We start from the raw sequence: 14888 nt of genomic DNA on the forward strand, positions 1-14888 counted from the left end.
TTTTTAGGAGCATAATTTAGAAATCTTTGGTGGTATTGGTAGTACTGATGCCACCCGTATTTTTGATCAAAACATGCCATTCTTTAATAAATTACTAAATCAGTTGTCTTTAGATATAATTATTTATTATAAAGAATAAAACTCTAGATTTGATGAATTCAGAATTTTTCTTAATTCTGTATTATTTATTAGCATGTATGTAATATGTAATTGTGTGTAGGCATTTTTTTTTTAAGTCTTATTGCTATAGCCTAGCATAGGGGCGGCAGTGTTGGACTGGGTTTTAGGAAATCTTATATTCAGATTTGACTGTCTTCTACTGGTAAGTCAGTGTATTTGAGGAGGGTCCCTCTATCTAGGAATGCATTGATATTCATTAGTATTTACTTCTTGTTTGAGTTCCATAGACATATCTGCTTATAAATGAGACACCAAACTTTATGGATTTCATAAAACATGAGATGTTTTCTTTTTCTCTGGCATTTAAATGCAGTATAAGCAGAAAGTGAAGAAAGTTGTTAATATTTAGTTCCAGTATTATTTAGACTAATTAAAATACTGTAAGTTAGAAATCATGCATATTAATGTAGGAAATCATCACTTGTCTCTCAATTGTTTGTTGAATTGTAGGTGGCAGAAAAGAAAGATATTAAAGAATATTTTGAATCAAACCATTTTGAAGATACAACACATTTCAAGCTGCCTACCTATCGACGCTTATTAGAAGTAATTTTTAGATTCTTGATGCTGGTTGACTATTTATTTCAGGAACTCACCCGTCAACTAATGAACACTGCAGTCACACTACTTGTAGAATTATTTAGTGATTCTGCTAGAATGCCAGTTTCAGTGGAAAAAAAGAATGAAAAACTCATCAAGTAAATCATACTTTTCTAATTATAAAAGGAATTTGTAATCATATTGTTGTAATATGTTGGTAACTTAAAATAATATCAGCTAGAATTTGAAAATTCTCTTGTAGAAAATTGTTTGTGCTCAGTTTTTACAATTATCTGAACTTATTATCTCCCTTTGTTTTATTTAATATTATTTATAAAAACATGAGAAATTTTCCAAAAAATTTCCCCCAAATTATGCAAGTCAAGTTGCCATGTAAGTTGCAGGATACTCAGTGAAATTTGAAATTCAGATAAACAGTAAGTGATAGTCGCTCAGTCATGTCTGACTCTTTGCGACCCCATGTACTGTAGCCTACCAGGCTCCTCTTTCTGTGGAATTCTCCAGGTAAGAATACTGGAATGGGTTGCCATTTCCTTCTCCAGGGGAACTTCCTGACCCAGGGACTGAACATGGGTCTCCTGCAATGCAGGCAGATTCTTTACCATCTGAGCCACCAGGGAAGCCTGCTATTAAAAGACATTTCTAAGTATAAAGACAGATCAACTTTAAAAGTATCAGCAGATACATGCTTGATTTTTCTTATAATCTATAGACAATACATTAGAATATGTAATGAATCCATACACTTTCTCCAAAGGAATACCCAATAGTAGAAAAGTTACAAATAGAAGTAGAAATAGTAGTAAAGTTACAAATGACAGTCATCAATCAGATGGAATAATTTAGATGAATTTTGTCTCTCTCGAAGAGATGGGGACTCAGCAAAGTGGCCAGGAAGGAAATACAATGTACTTTTAACTTTATATGAAAAATAATGTTCAGTTCCGTGTTGCTGAACATAGTTCTGTTTTTGCTACGTAAATCTTCTACAGATTACTGTCAGAGTATAATTTTTAATAAAAGCATGTCCCAATTATTATCTATACTACAAATTATTGTTTATCTGAAATTAAAATTTTAACCAGTGTCCTGTATTTTTATTTGGAAACCTGTTAATCCTATGCCTAGTACACTATATTTTCAAAGTTCAGAGCCAGCTCTTTTTTTAAAATTAATTTATTTATTTTACTTTACAATATTGTATTGGTTTTGCCATACACTGGCTTGAATCCACTATGAGTGTACATGTGTTCCCCATAAAGATAATTGAGAATGATTCTGGAAGGAGCCTCAGTGTTCAGTTGGAATTTGAGTCAATTTCAAGTAATATCTATTGAATACAGAATATTTGCACCTTCTATTTGAATACTACTATTAAAAAAACATTTTTCTTATGTTTCACAACTAGATATAGCTACTATAATTTGTGAACATGGAATCTGAACTGAAATTTTGGAATACTTTATGTCCAAACTCTCTAATTTTAGCAACATCATTTTAGTCAAAAAACATTACTTTGGCTATTCTGTGTCCCTTGAGTTTCCATAGTATTATAGAATAAGTTTGCAAATTTCTGCAAAAAAAAAAAAATCAGCTGGAATTTTGATAGGGATTGCATTTGATAGGTAGATAAATATGAGGGGCATTTCATCTTTAAAGTTTTCCAATCTATGTGCATGAAATATCTTTCCACTTATGTGAAAGTGTTAGTTGCTCAGTCGTGTCTGATTCTTTGCAACCCCATGGACTGTAGCCCTCCAGACTCCTCTGTCCATGGGATTCTCGAGGCAAGAATACTGGAGTGGGTTGCCATTCCCTTCTTCAGGGGATCTTCCCAGCCCAAGGATTGAACCTGGGTCTCTTGCACTGCAGACAGATTCTTTACCATCTGAGCCACCAGGGAGCCTTTCCACTTATATAGCTATTGTTTAATTTCTTTCACCAATATGAATTTTATATATTTTTTTAAAAACTTATTCTTGAGAATTTTATCCTTTTGATGCTATTGTAAATGGAATTGTTTTTTAAATTTCATTTTTGGATAGTTCAGGACCACAGTGAGATATCATTTCACACAAATTAAGGTGGGTATTATATTTTAAAAAACGAAAAATAATACCTACCCTAATTTATGTGAAGTGATATCTCACTATGGTCCTGATTTGTATTTCCCTGATAATTAGTGATGCTGAGCATCTCTTCATTGGCCATCTTATGTATCTTCTATGTGGGAATGTGTAGTTATTGATATAGTCTGCATATTAATGAGGTATAAGATTTTTAAAAGAATTTATTTTTCTTATCATTTCTTAACCTAGCATACATAAGGACATCTTTGCTTTCACTGGAAAGATGACAAGTGATTATGAAGAATTTGATAATTCAAACTTATATGCTTATTCTGTTCTAAAGTCAGAAGTAAAAACACAAGACAATGAGGTAAAATAGTCTTTGAAAAGTATAAGCATAGATATTTAAAGTAAAATGAAAAATAACTTTTGGAATTAAAACTGTGATTTATGATTGAAACTGAAACACACAGTTACACACACACATCTGCTCACACTGTAGAAAGCTGTAATTACATTTGTTTCATTTGTTCATGCATTACTGAGTACTTATTATATACCAGGCATCGGCCTAGGCACTGAAATATAGCAGTAAAAAGAAGAAATTCCCTGACGTTTTGGAACTTCTGTTCTACTGAAGGAAACAGATAATGAAGTGATGAGTACTGTGGAAAAAAATAAAGGAAGATAAGGGAATACGGAACAAATAACTATTTTATGTATGTATACTATTTTACATGAAAGTAGTTAAGGAAGGCCACCCTGTCTAAAGTAGCAGCTACCCTCTTCTACTCCCATTACTGTATTCCTCTCTCTTTGCTTTTTCCAGAGTACTTTTTTTGCTTGTGTTATTAACTTTAAAATAACACAGACCAAATATGAAAACATTGAAAGAATCCTGGAGACTTTAATTAAGAAATTTTTTCATGCCATCACTCCTACCCACAGCATTATTTTCTTAGGATTAAATTTTACATGGTAAACACATGCCCTATGTGGCAATAGTAGCATTTTTTTTTTTTGAGCTAGCATGGTATAATATGTACTTTATATACTCTTTAAAAAGTATTTTAGGTAGATTTTTGGGCTTCCCTGGTGGCTCAGACAGTAAAGAATCTGCCTACAATGCAGGAGCCCCAGTTTTGTTTCCTGGGTTGGAAAGATCCTCTGGAGAAAGGAATGAGTACTCATTCCAGTATTATTGCCTGGAGAATTCCTTGGATAGAGAGGATCCTGTTGGTCTACAGTCCACTGTGCTACAATGAGTTGGACACAAATGAGTGACTAAGCACAGCGCAGCACAGCATGCTTTAAAGTATAATTAAGTAAATACCCAATGAAATGTCACCCAGACTTAAAAAGTCTTAAATATCTCCTGTATATATATATATACATATATATGTACATATATATATTCCTTCTTGATGAAACATTAATAACATATTCTACTTTTGATGGACATTTTGGCTGTTTTCAGTTTTTGTTTTATACATTCTCATATATGTTCCTTCTACTTATTTATTACTAAGGAGTGAAATCTCTGAGTTCTTTATTTTCAACTGTATTGCTCCATAGCCTCACCAGCACTTAATGTCTTTGCCAACTGGATAGGTTTGAAATGGCATTTTACTATGGTTTTCATTTTTATTTCCTTTTTAGTTGTTTGTGCATTTTTAAAAATTGGAGATTCATATTTAATCTTCTGTATCTTTTGCCTATTAACCTGTGTATTGTTTTTTTAGAAGTTACATATATATTCTATGTAATCTATGTTATATATATATGTGTGTAAGTGTATATATATATATATAATCCTTCTACTGGAAAACATGCTATTTTTATTCCCTGGATAATGTATATTGATTATCAATAATTCATAATTTCAATATAATAGAATTTATCATTCCTTTCATTTATATTGGTGTGTGAAATTATCTACCATCCTGGAGTAATAAAGCTATCCCCCTGTATTTTCTTATAAAACTTTTAATATTCTCTTAAAATTTATCTAGAAATATTTTTTGGTATGGTGCATGGTAGTGTTAGGTAGCTAGAATAGGAAAAAGGAGTCCAAAATGGCGGTGGCTGAAAGACAAAGAAGGGAAAAGCCCGCGGAAATAGAACAAAGGAAGGTCGAAGACTGGAGTGAGAACCTCAGGTAAACAAACAGCCCTCCTGGCTAGCCCAGTTTACATAGGGCAGGCTCTAGGGGAAGAGGGAAAAAACATAAAAAGAGGAGACAAAACTGAGCCAGAGGCTTCTCTTCAGTCTTTTGGGTTGGCCTGCCTTCACGCCTGGAGGATGTATTTTTCTTTGCTTGCCAGTGAAACTGAGCTGTAACACTGGTCTGGCCAGCGCGTCTAATTTTTGTTGCAGCCAGACAGAACCAAGGAAATTACACACTCCCCTGACAGTAGGATCTATTTTTATTTATTTCTATACCAGTAACCATTGCCCAAACACTATTTATTTGTATCCTTTTCCTGCTCATCTGCAATGGCAGCTCTTTATCATTTAATTTCGTGTTTCTACATATGTCTTCTGTTTGCAGACTGTGTTCTATTGCCTGTTGGCCTATTCCTGTGCCAGTCTCATACTGGATAAGTCACTTCCTTTTCTAAGAGTGTCTTGCTTATTCTCAGGCGGTTACATTTCCATATACATTTTAGAATCAAATCCTACTTGGAGTTTGATTGAAATTGCCTAGATATATAGGTAGCTGGTGGGGAGGGGGTCAGGGGAGTTAATATTTTATGATAATGAGTCTTGCTACCAACATTCTGCTGTATAACTCTTCTTTAATGTCTTTTATATTTTTGTTTCCTTGAAAATTTTGTGCAAGTTTTTTTTTTGTTGTTTTGTTTTTTTTGTTAGATTTAACCCAAATGCTTTATATCCCTAACCTGTACTCTATGGGAATTATTATTTTATTAATAGTTGCTTCTAGTAGTTCCTTTATACAGACTTAGGAATAGAAGTATTTCAAGATAAAAGGATATGTACTGTTTTAATTTTTCCTTAGAAATAACATTAAATCAACACTACAGACTTTTTAAAGCTATTTATATGCATTGCAGAATTTCTCTACAAACAAGTTTATACTAACTTCTGTTCTCTTAAAGATGGCCTTTTTAAGTGTGTCCTATTTTTTGCTAGTTATTGCCTATTGATAACTGAGACCTGGAATTAACTAGAGTTAATTTTATTTATGTTATTGCTTATGATATTGAATATTTTTCTCATGCTTATTAGCCTTTTTATTTCTCAGTTTTGATCTTTTGATGTCCTATCTGCATTTTTCTGATGAAGTTTTCTTTTTTCCTATGGAATTACAAAAACCATTTAAAAATATAGACCATAATCATTTGCCATACATCAAAAATACAGATACTAATGTGTTGTTTGTTTTTTAATTTGTTAATAATGATTTTAGTATGGAATATTTTTCTTTTGGTCAGGCACCAATCATGGGTATAAAAAGTTCTAATATAAGTAGAGAGCATTATAGGATTAAATACACATAGAGTGAAGAAAATTTCTAAAATTTAGAGGACAGATATCTGAATTGAAGTTGCCGGCTTTACATGCTTTTATACTTGCCTTTTTATTTAGCTCTCTCAGTAGAACTACCAGGTCAACATTCTGAATAGAGGCATGGTGCGTATAGATCAGTGGAATAATTGCCAGGGAATATAAGTGTTATGTTGGAAATAATCTCTGGGTCACCTAATCAAATGGACACTGACTCAAGAAATAGGTGCAGCATGAGTATAGAGGCAAGAATAAGAAACTATGAGCAGAAAGGAATAACATTAAGTCATGTGGAACAGAGGATTCTTGGTGTGAATACCACAATGTAGAGTTGAACAGATTATGAGGAGCTACAAATTCCAGACTAAACAGTTTGAATCCTAGTCTGATTATCTGGGGCCATTGCCTTGGCCGAAATGAATATCTTCCAAAGAGGTGAACTTAACATTTTGGCATAATAGCATTGCGTTGCCTTTTTTTTTTTTTTTTTTTTTTTGCCTTAGAGGTGCCCCAGCCGTGGATGGAGCCAAATCAAGGGACTTAACAACCTTGTAGTTTTATAGGCAGTGCCATCAGTAAGAGACAAAGCACCACAGATATTTGAAGGAAACAGATTAAACATGCCTGTCATTCAGATAGACTATTGGTAGCTAATGCAGACTGCTCTGCTCTCTTTGAGCTGGGTCTCTTGGGAGCAGCTTTAAAAGTATGGCTTAAATAGAGTCACTGTGAGTGAGTCTGTTCAGGCCAGGCTCTGAATATGTCATGTAGGAATCAGGCTGTTTTGTGTGAGAGAATAGATGACAATGTGAGAGTTGGAGTGTTGCATTTAAAAAGGAGAGAACATTCAGTCCTTAGAGTGTTTAATATTATTTTTAACATTTCTTCAGAAATGAGTCTCTACTTCAAGATTGAAAATATTTGCAGATTAACTATGTGTTATAAGTTCTGACATTTAGTACATATTGCATTTAGAAATAGCAAAGAAAACTTATAAAGGCATGTGGCAAGGTAAATCCATGTGGACCTGGATCTCAAGTCATCTTTACAAGGTGTCATCCATTAGTATGCCAAGTAGATAATGGTTGCAGAATGACCTTTCACACTTCTCACCTCCACAGTTACCAAAATCCATAGAAGCTCAAGTTCATTATGTAAAATGATGTAGTATTTGCATATAACCTCCCTGATTGCTCAGTTGGTAAAGATTCCACTGCAATGCAGGAGACCCCGGTTAGATTCCTGGGTCGGGAAGATCTACTGCAAAAGGGATAGGCTACCCATTCCAGTATTCTTGGGCTACTCTCATGGCTCAGCTGATAAAGAATTCACATGCAATGTAGACGACCTGGGTTAGATACCTGGGTTGGGAAGATCCCCTGAAAAAGGGAAAGGCTACCCACTCCAATATTCTGGCATGGAGAATTCCATGGAGTCACAAAGAGTTGGACATGACTGAGCAACTTTCACTACACACATCCTTTCAGTTCAGTTCAGTCACTCAGTCGTGTCTGACTCTGTGACCCCATGAACCACAGCACGCCAGGCCTCCCTTTCCATCACCAACTGCTGGAGTCCACCCAAACCCATGTCCATTGAGTCGGTGATGCCATCCAACCATCTCATCCTCTGTCATCCCCTTCTCCTCTTGCCCTCAATCTTTCCCAGCATCAGGGTCTTTACAAATGAGTCAGCTCTTCACACCAGGTGGCCAAAGTATTGGAGTTTCAGCTTCAACATCAGTCCTTCCAATGAACACCCAGGACTGATCTCCTTTAGGGTGGACTGGTTGGATCTCCTTGCAGTCCAAGGGACTCGCAAGAGTCTTCTCCAACACCACAATTCAAAAGCATCAATTCTTCAGCACTCAGCTTTCTTCACAGTCCAACTCTCACATCCATACATGACTGACTACTGGACAAACCATAGCTTTGACTAGACAGACCTTTGTTGACAAAGTCATGTCTCTGCTTTTTAATATGCTGTCTAGGTTGGTCATAACTTTCCTTCCAAGGAGTAAGCATCTTTTAATTTCATGGCTGTAATCACCATCTTCAGTGATTTTGGAGCCCAGAAAAGTAAAGCCAGCCACTGTTTCCACTGTTTCCCCATCTATTTGCCATAAAGTGATGGGACTGGATGCCATGATCTTAGTTTTCTGAATGTTGAGTTTTAAGCCAACTTTTTCAGTCTTCTCTTTCACTTTCATCAAGAGGCTCTTTAGTTCTTCACTCTTTGCCATAAAGGTGGTGTCATCTGCATATCTGAGGTTATTGATATTTCTCCCGGCAGTCCTGAGTCCAGCTTGTACTTCCTCAAGCCCAGGGTTTCTCATGATGTACTCTGCATATAAGTTAAATAAGCAGGGTGACAATATACAGCGTTGACGTACTCCTTTTCCTATTTGGAACCAGTCTGTTGTTCCATGTCCAGTTCTAACCGTTGCTTCCTGACCTGCATCTAGGTTTCTCAAGAGGCAGGTCAGGTGGTCTGGTATTCCCATCTCTTTCAGAATTTTCCAGAGTTTGTTGTGGTCCACACAGTCAAAGCCTTTGGCATAGTCAATAAAGCATAAGTAGATGTTTTTCTGGAACTCTCTTGCTTTTTCCATGATCCAGCGGATGTTGGCAATTTGGTCTCTGATTCCTCTGCCTTTTCTAAAACCAGCTCAAACATCTGGAAGTTCACAGTTCACTTATTGCTGAAATGTGGCTTGGAGAATTTTAAGCATTACTTTACTAGAGTATGAGATGAGTGCAATTGTGCAGTAGTTTGAGCATTCTTTGGCATTGCCTTTTTTGGGGATTGGATTGAAAACTGACCTTTTCCAGTCCTGTGGCCACTACTGAGTTTTTCAAGTTTGGTGACATATTAAATGCAGCACTTTCACAGCATCATCTTTTAGGATTTGAAATAGCTCAACTGGAAGTCCATCACCTCCACTAGCTTTGTTCATAGTGATGCTTCCTAAGGCCTACTTGACTTCACATTCCAGGATATCTATACTTTAAATTATCTCTAGAGTATTTATAATACCTAATACAATGTAAATAGTTGTCAGCATGTGGCAAATTCAAGTTTTGGGTTTTGGAACTTTCTAGAATTAAAAATAAAACTGTTCCTCAGATGGTTGAATCTATGGATGTGGAACCCACAGACAAGGAGGGCTGACTGTATATGGTATATGCACAAAGTGATGAACTTTCAAGATCCCTCCCAAATGTTTATATATGTAAACAAGCTCTTGTTACATCTTAAATAGCAATTATAACAAAAAAACCTGTAATTTGGAATCAGACAGTGCTGAATTCTAACATTAGGACTGTATAGTCTTGAACAGTTCATTTCAATCAAACCAAACCTCAGTGTATTATCAAACAATTATAATACATATCTACAGTGCTACTGAGAGGATTGAATAAGAAAGCACATAAAGCAAAAGTCAGTGGTACATGATAGGTACACATCATACAACTTTTAGTATATTGACTCATTGCAATAAATTGTCACTGTTTTAACCTTTTATGAGATTTTTTTCCTAATATATCTAAAGAAAGGACCTTTAGCATAATGAATGAATGAATAATAGAACTTATTTACCAAATAATCTCCTTTTTATTCTGTTGTCAGGTTGCATGTTTGAAAAATATTTACCCTTAGCCTACTCGAGAAATCAACTTAAAATGTTAGCTCATCTTTTTTGAGCCCTTCTTACATAAAGGTGAATGTTCTTAGAATAGATTGCTCATCTTATTCCATACCCTTTATTCCTAATGCTTTTTGGTCACTTTCCAAATTCATATTGGAGAAACAGAACACAAATAGGCAGGCTGTAAAATCTGTCACCCCATTTATTTCCAGGCTTGACTCAAATGAACTGTCCACCAAGTAAATACTGCCTTCCTACATCACAGCTCAGAAAAAGGAGGTGACATAGTCCCATCAATAGTTTGCAGCAAGTAGCTGACCTCTACCAGAGTCTTCAAATACTTAGGAAGGACTATTTATCAATGAAAGTGAAATTTAACTTTGAAGAACAAAGATCAAACATGATGACAAGTATCCATATAAGTATACCCCCCAAATTAAGGCAGATATAAAAAATATAATCTCAGAAATATGTCACGTAGCACCCCTACAAGAATAGCTATAAAAACAATATCACCATTGACCACAGATGTTGCAAGAATGGAACTGAAGCCATGTGAAAAGAAAACAGTCTTGGTGTAAGGAACTGTGAATCCACCTATACCCTTGATTAGCTTAAGAACTTGTCTAGGACACCCAACATCTTTTGTTTGTTTTTTAACTTCAAAGCACATCTGACTGCTCTTACAGGAAAATAGATTGCTTATTATTGTTCAGTCACTAAGTGATGTCCCACTCTGCAATCCTGTGGAATGCAGCACACCAGGCTTCCCTGTCCTTCACCATCTCCTGGAGTTTGCTCAAACTCATGTCCCTTGAGTCAGTGATGCCATCCAACCATCACATCCTCTATCACCCTCTTCTCTTCCTGTCCTCAGTGTTTTCCAGCATCAGAGTCTTTCCAAATGAGTCACTCTGCATCAGGTGGTCAAAGTATTGGAGCTTCAGCATCATCCTTCCAATGAATATTCAGGGTTGATTTCCTTTAGGATTAACTGTTTCGATCTCCTTACAGTCCAAGAACTCTCAAGAGTCTTCTCCAACACCACAATTCAAAAGCATCAATTCTTCAGTGTTCAGCTTTCTTTATGGTCCAGCCATCACATCCATACATGACTACTGGAAATACCATAGCTTTGACTATATGGACCTCTGTTGGCAAAGTGATCTCTCTGCTTTTTAATATGCTAAGTTTGCCATAGCTTTTCTTCCAAGGAGCAAGCATCTTTTAATTTCATGACTGCAGTCACTGTCTGCAGTGATTTTGGAGCCCAAGAAAATAAAGTCTGTCACTGTTTCCACTTTTTCCCCTTCTGTTTTCCATGAAGTATGTTACTGGATGCCATGATCTTTGTTTTTTGAATGTTGAATTTAAGCCAGTTTTTTCACTTTCCTCTTCCACCTTCATCAAGAGGTTCTTTAGTTCCTCTCCGCTTTCTGCCATTAAATTGGTATCATCTGCATGTATGAGGTTGTTGATATTTCTCCCAAAAATCTTGATTCCAGCTTATGATTCATCCAGCTCAACATTTCACATGATACACTCTACATATAAGTTAAATAAGCAGGGTGACAATATACAGCCTTGATGTACTCCTTTCCTAATTTGGAACCAGTCTGTTGTTTCATGTCCAGTTCTAACTGTTGCTTCTTGACCTGCATAGAGGTTTCTCTGGAGGCAGGTAAGGTGGTTTGGTATTCCCATCTCTTGAAGAATTTTCCACAGTTTGTTGTGATCCACACGGTCAAAAGCTATGGCATAGTCAATGGAGCAAAAGTAGATGTTTTGGGAGAATTCCCTTGCTTTCTCTATGATTGAATGGGTGTTGGCAATTTGATCTCTGATTCCTCTGACTTTTCTAAATCCAGCTTGAACATCTGAAAGTTCTCAGTTCATGTACTGCTGAAGCCTAGCTTGAAGGATTTTGAGCATAATCTTGCTAGCATATGAAATGAGCACAGTTGTACAGTAGTTTGAACATCCTTTGGCATTCTCTTTCTTTTGGATTGAAATGAAAACTGATCTTTTCCAGTCCTGTGGCCACTACTGAGTTTTTCAAGTTTGGTGGCATATTAAATGCAGCACTTTCACAGCATCATCTTTTAGGATTTGAAATAGCTCAACTGGAAGTCCATCACCTCCACTAGCTTTGTTCATAGTAGTGCTTCCTAAGGCTCACTTGACTTCGCATTCCAGGATGTTTGGCTATAGGTGAGTGATCACACCATCATGGTTATCTGGGTCATAAAGATCTTTTTTGTATAGTTGTTCTGTGTATTCTTGCCACCTCTTCTTAATCTCTTCTGTTTCTGTTAGGTCCATACCATTTCTGTCCTTTATTGTGCCCATCTTTGCATGAAATATTCCCTTTGTATCTCCAGTTTTCTTGAAAAGATCTCTAGTCTTTCCCATTCTATTGTTTTCCTTTATTTCTTTGCATTATTCACATAAAAAGCTTTTCTTATCTCTCTTTACTTTTCTCTTGAACTCTGCGTTCATTGGCATATATCTTTCCCTTTCTCCTTTGCCCTTCGCTTCTCTTCTTTTCTCAGTTATTTGCAAGGCCTCCTTAGATCTCATTATATATTAAAAATGGTTATGTTGCTACTGCTGCTAAGTTGCTTCAGTCGTGTCCGACTCTGTGCAATCCCATAGACAGCAGCCCTCCAGGCTCCTCTGTCCTTGGGATTCTCCAGTCAAGAACACAGGAGTGGGTGGCCATTTCCTTCTCCAATGCATGCATGCATGCTAAGTTGCTTCAGTCATGTCCGACTCTGTGCAACCCCATAGACAGCAGCCCTCCAGGCTCCTCTGTTCACAGGATTCTCCTGGCAAGAATACTGGAGTGGGCTAAAAATGCTTATGAGATGAACACAATATATTTTCAATGAATAATAATAGAAAATTTATATTGTTTACAGTGTTCATTGTTGCTTTTAAATACTAGAATAGACTTTTTCTTTTCTGTTTTTGGTTATCTTGAGAAAGAGAATTTATGATAACAGAATGAGTCCTTAACATATATTTTATGGTTTTTAAAGGTGAAGATGATGAAATAGTACTTATGCATAGTTTAAAGACTACATTGTAATTAGCTAAATCAATATTTTGTATCTTGCATTTAAATGTACAGCTGAGTAAAAATGAGTCACAGATAGTTTGCTTTCATTTTAAATTATTTCATGCAAAGTTCTAAGAATATGTCCTGCTAACTGGTTTAATCTTAAAGATTTAGAGTATGGTATTTTTCATTATTTTAGAAATAGATATGCATTAATATTTGTGTTTGTGTATATATTAAACATAGGGTACCTATGTCATATATATTAACATATGCATGAATGTGTTTATATATATGTCACTATTTTGCAAGTGATTGAAAAATATCTGTGTGTTTTACATCAATTGCATTTTGTTTTTTTACTTTTTACTCTCTGCCTATTTCTTCCACCCATCCCTTAGCCTTGATCTCTGGCAACCACCAGTCTGTTCCTTGTATCTATGAACTTAGATTTTTAATTTAAGATTTCATGTATGAGAGGTCATAAGATATCTTTTTCTCTCTGACTTACTTCTCTTAGCATAATGCCCTTGAAGTCCATCCATGTTAATGCAGACAGCAAGATTTCCATTTTTATGTATAAAGTTTTTATATAACATTCCATTATTTATATATCTCACATCTTATTTATCCATTCATCAATCTATGGACACATAAATTATTTCCATATCTTGGCTATTGTAAATAATTCTGCATGAATATGGAATGCATATATCTTTCCAAGTTGGTGCTTTCATTTTCTTCAGATAGATACCCAAAAGGAGAACTCCTAGATCATATGGTAGTTCATAATTGTTTGAGAAACCTCTACATTGTTTTCCATAGTGGCTACACCACTACCAGTAATGCACAAGGCTTTCCTTTTCTCCACTCCCTAGAAACACTTGCTATTTCTTGTCTTTTTGGTAACAGTCATTCTAACAGGTGAGGTGATATCTCATTATAGTTTTGATTTGCATTTCCCTGATGATTAATGATTGGAGTATTTTTTTTTCATGTGCCTATTAGCCATCTGTATGTCTTTGGAAAAATATTTATTCAGATCATCTGCCCATTAAAAAAATCAGATTGTTTGTTGTTTTGCTATTGAATTGTATGAGTTATATATATATTTTGGATATTAGCCCCTTATCAGCTATGTGATTTTAAGACATTTTTCTGCCATTCAGTAGATTGTTTTTTCATTTTGTTAATGGTTTCCTTGGGTTTGCAGAAGCCTTTTAGTATTATGTAGTCCCACTTACTTATTTTTGTTTTTATTGCTTTAGTTTTTTGTATAATATTCTAAAATCAAAAATCATTACCAACACCTGCATCAAGGAACTTGATACCTAGGTTTTCTTCGAGATGTTTTATATTTTTAGATCTTATGTCCAAGTCTTTTATCCATTTTGAGTTAATTTTGAATATGGTATAAGACACTGGTCAAGTTTTATTCTTTTTCATGTGGCTGTCCAGTCTTCCCAATACCATTTATTGAAGAGATTCATTTTCTCCATCGACTTTCCTTGGCTTCTTTGTTGTTAATTAATTGACCCAATTTGAATAGGTTTATTTCTGGGCTCTCCATTCTGTCCCATTGGTCTTTGTATCTCAAAGGTCCAGAACAAGGCAAGAATGTCCAATCTCACCACTTCTATTCAACATAGTATTAAAAGTCTTGGCTAGAAGATGAGTTTTTTGAAGAAATATAAACCTATGAGTACCAGATCCATATGTTTCACTTGTGAATTCAACCAAACATTTAAGGAAGAAATTATACCAATTCTCTACAATCTCTTTCAGAGTCTGATCAAACAGAATACTTTCTGACTTGTTTTGTGAGCCCAACATTACC

General features: G+C 35.4%; 1 protein-coding gene across 1 annotated transcript in view; it reads left to right on the forward strand.

Annotated features, from left to right (window-relative positions):
• The window catches only part of DNAH14 (dynein axonemal heavy chain 14), a 398456-nt gene that overhangs the window by 65333 nt on the left and 318235 nt on the right, over positions 1-14888 (forward strand). Inside the window, exons 11-12 of the mRNA XM_018059938.1 lie at positions 631-878; positions 3060-3180. Of these exons, the coding sequence (XP_017915427.1) occupies positions 631-878; positions 3060-3180 (369 nt within the window). The remainder of the gene's footprint in view (positions 1-630; positions 879-3059; positions 3181-14888) is intronic.

Source organism: Capra hircus, chromosome 16, assembly GCF_001704415.2.
Source record: "Capra hircus breed San Clemente chromosome 16, ASM170441v1, whole genome shotgun sequence".
Classification (NCBI taxonomy): Eukaryota; Metazoa; Chordata; class Mammalia; order Artiodactyla; family Bovidae; genus Capra; species Capra hircus.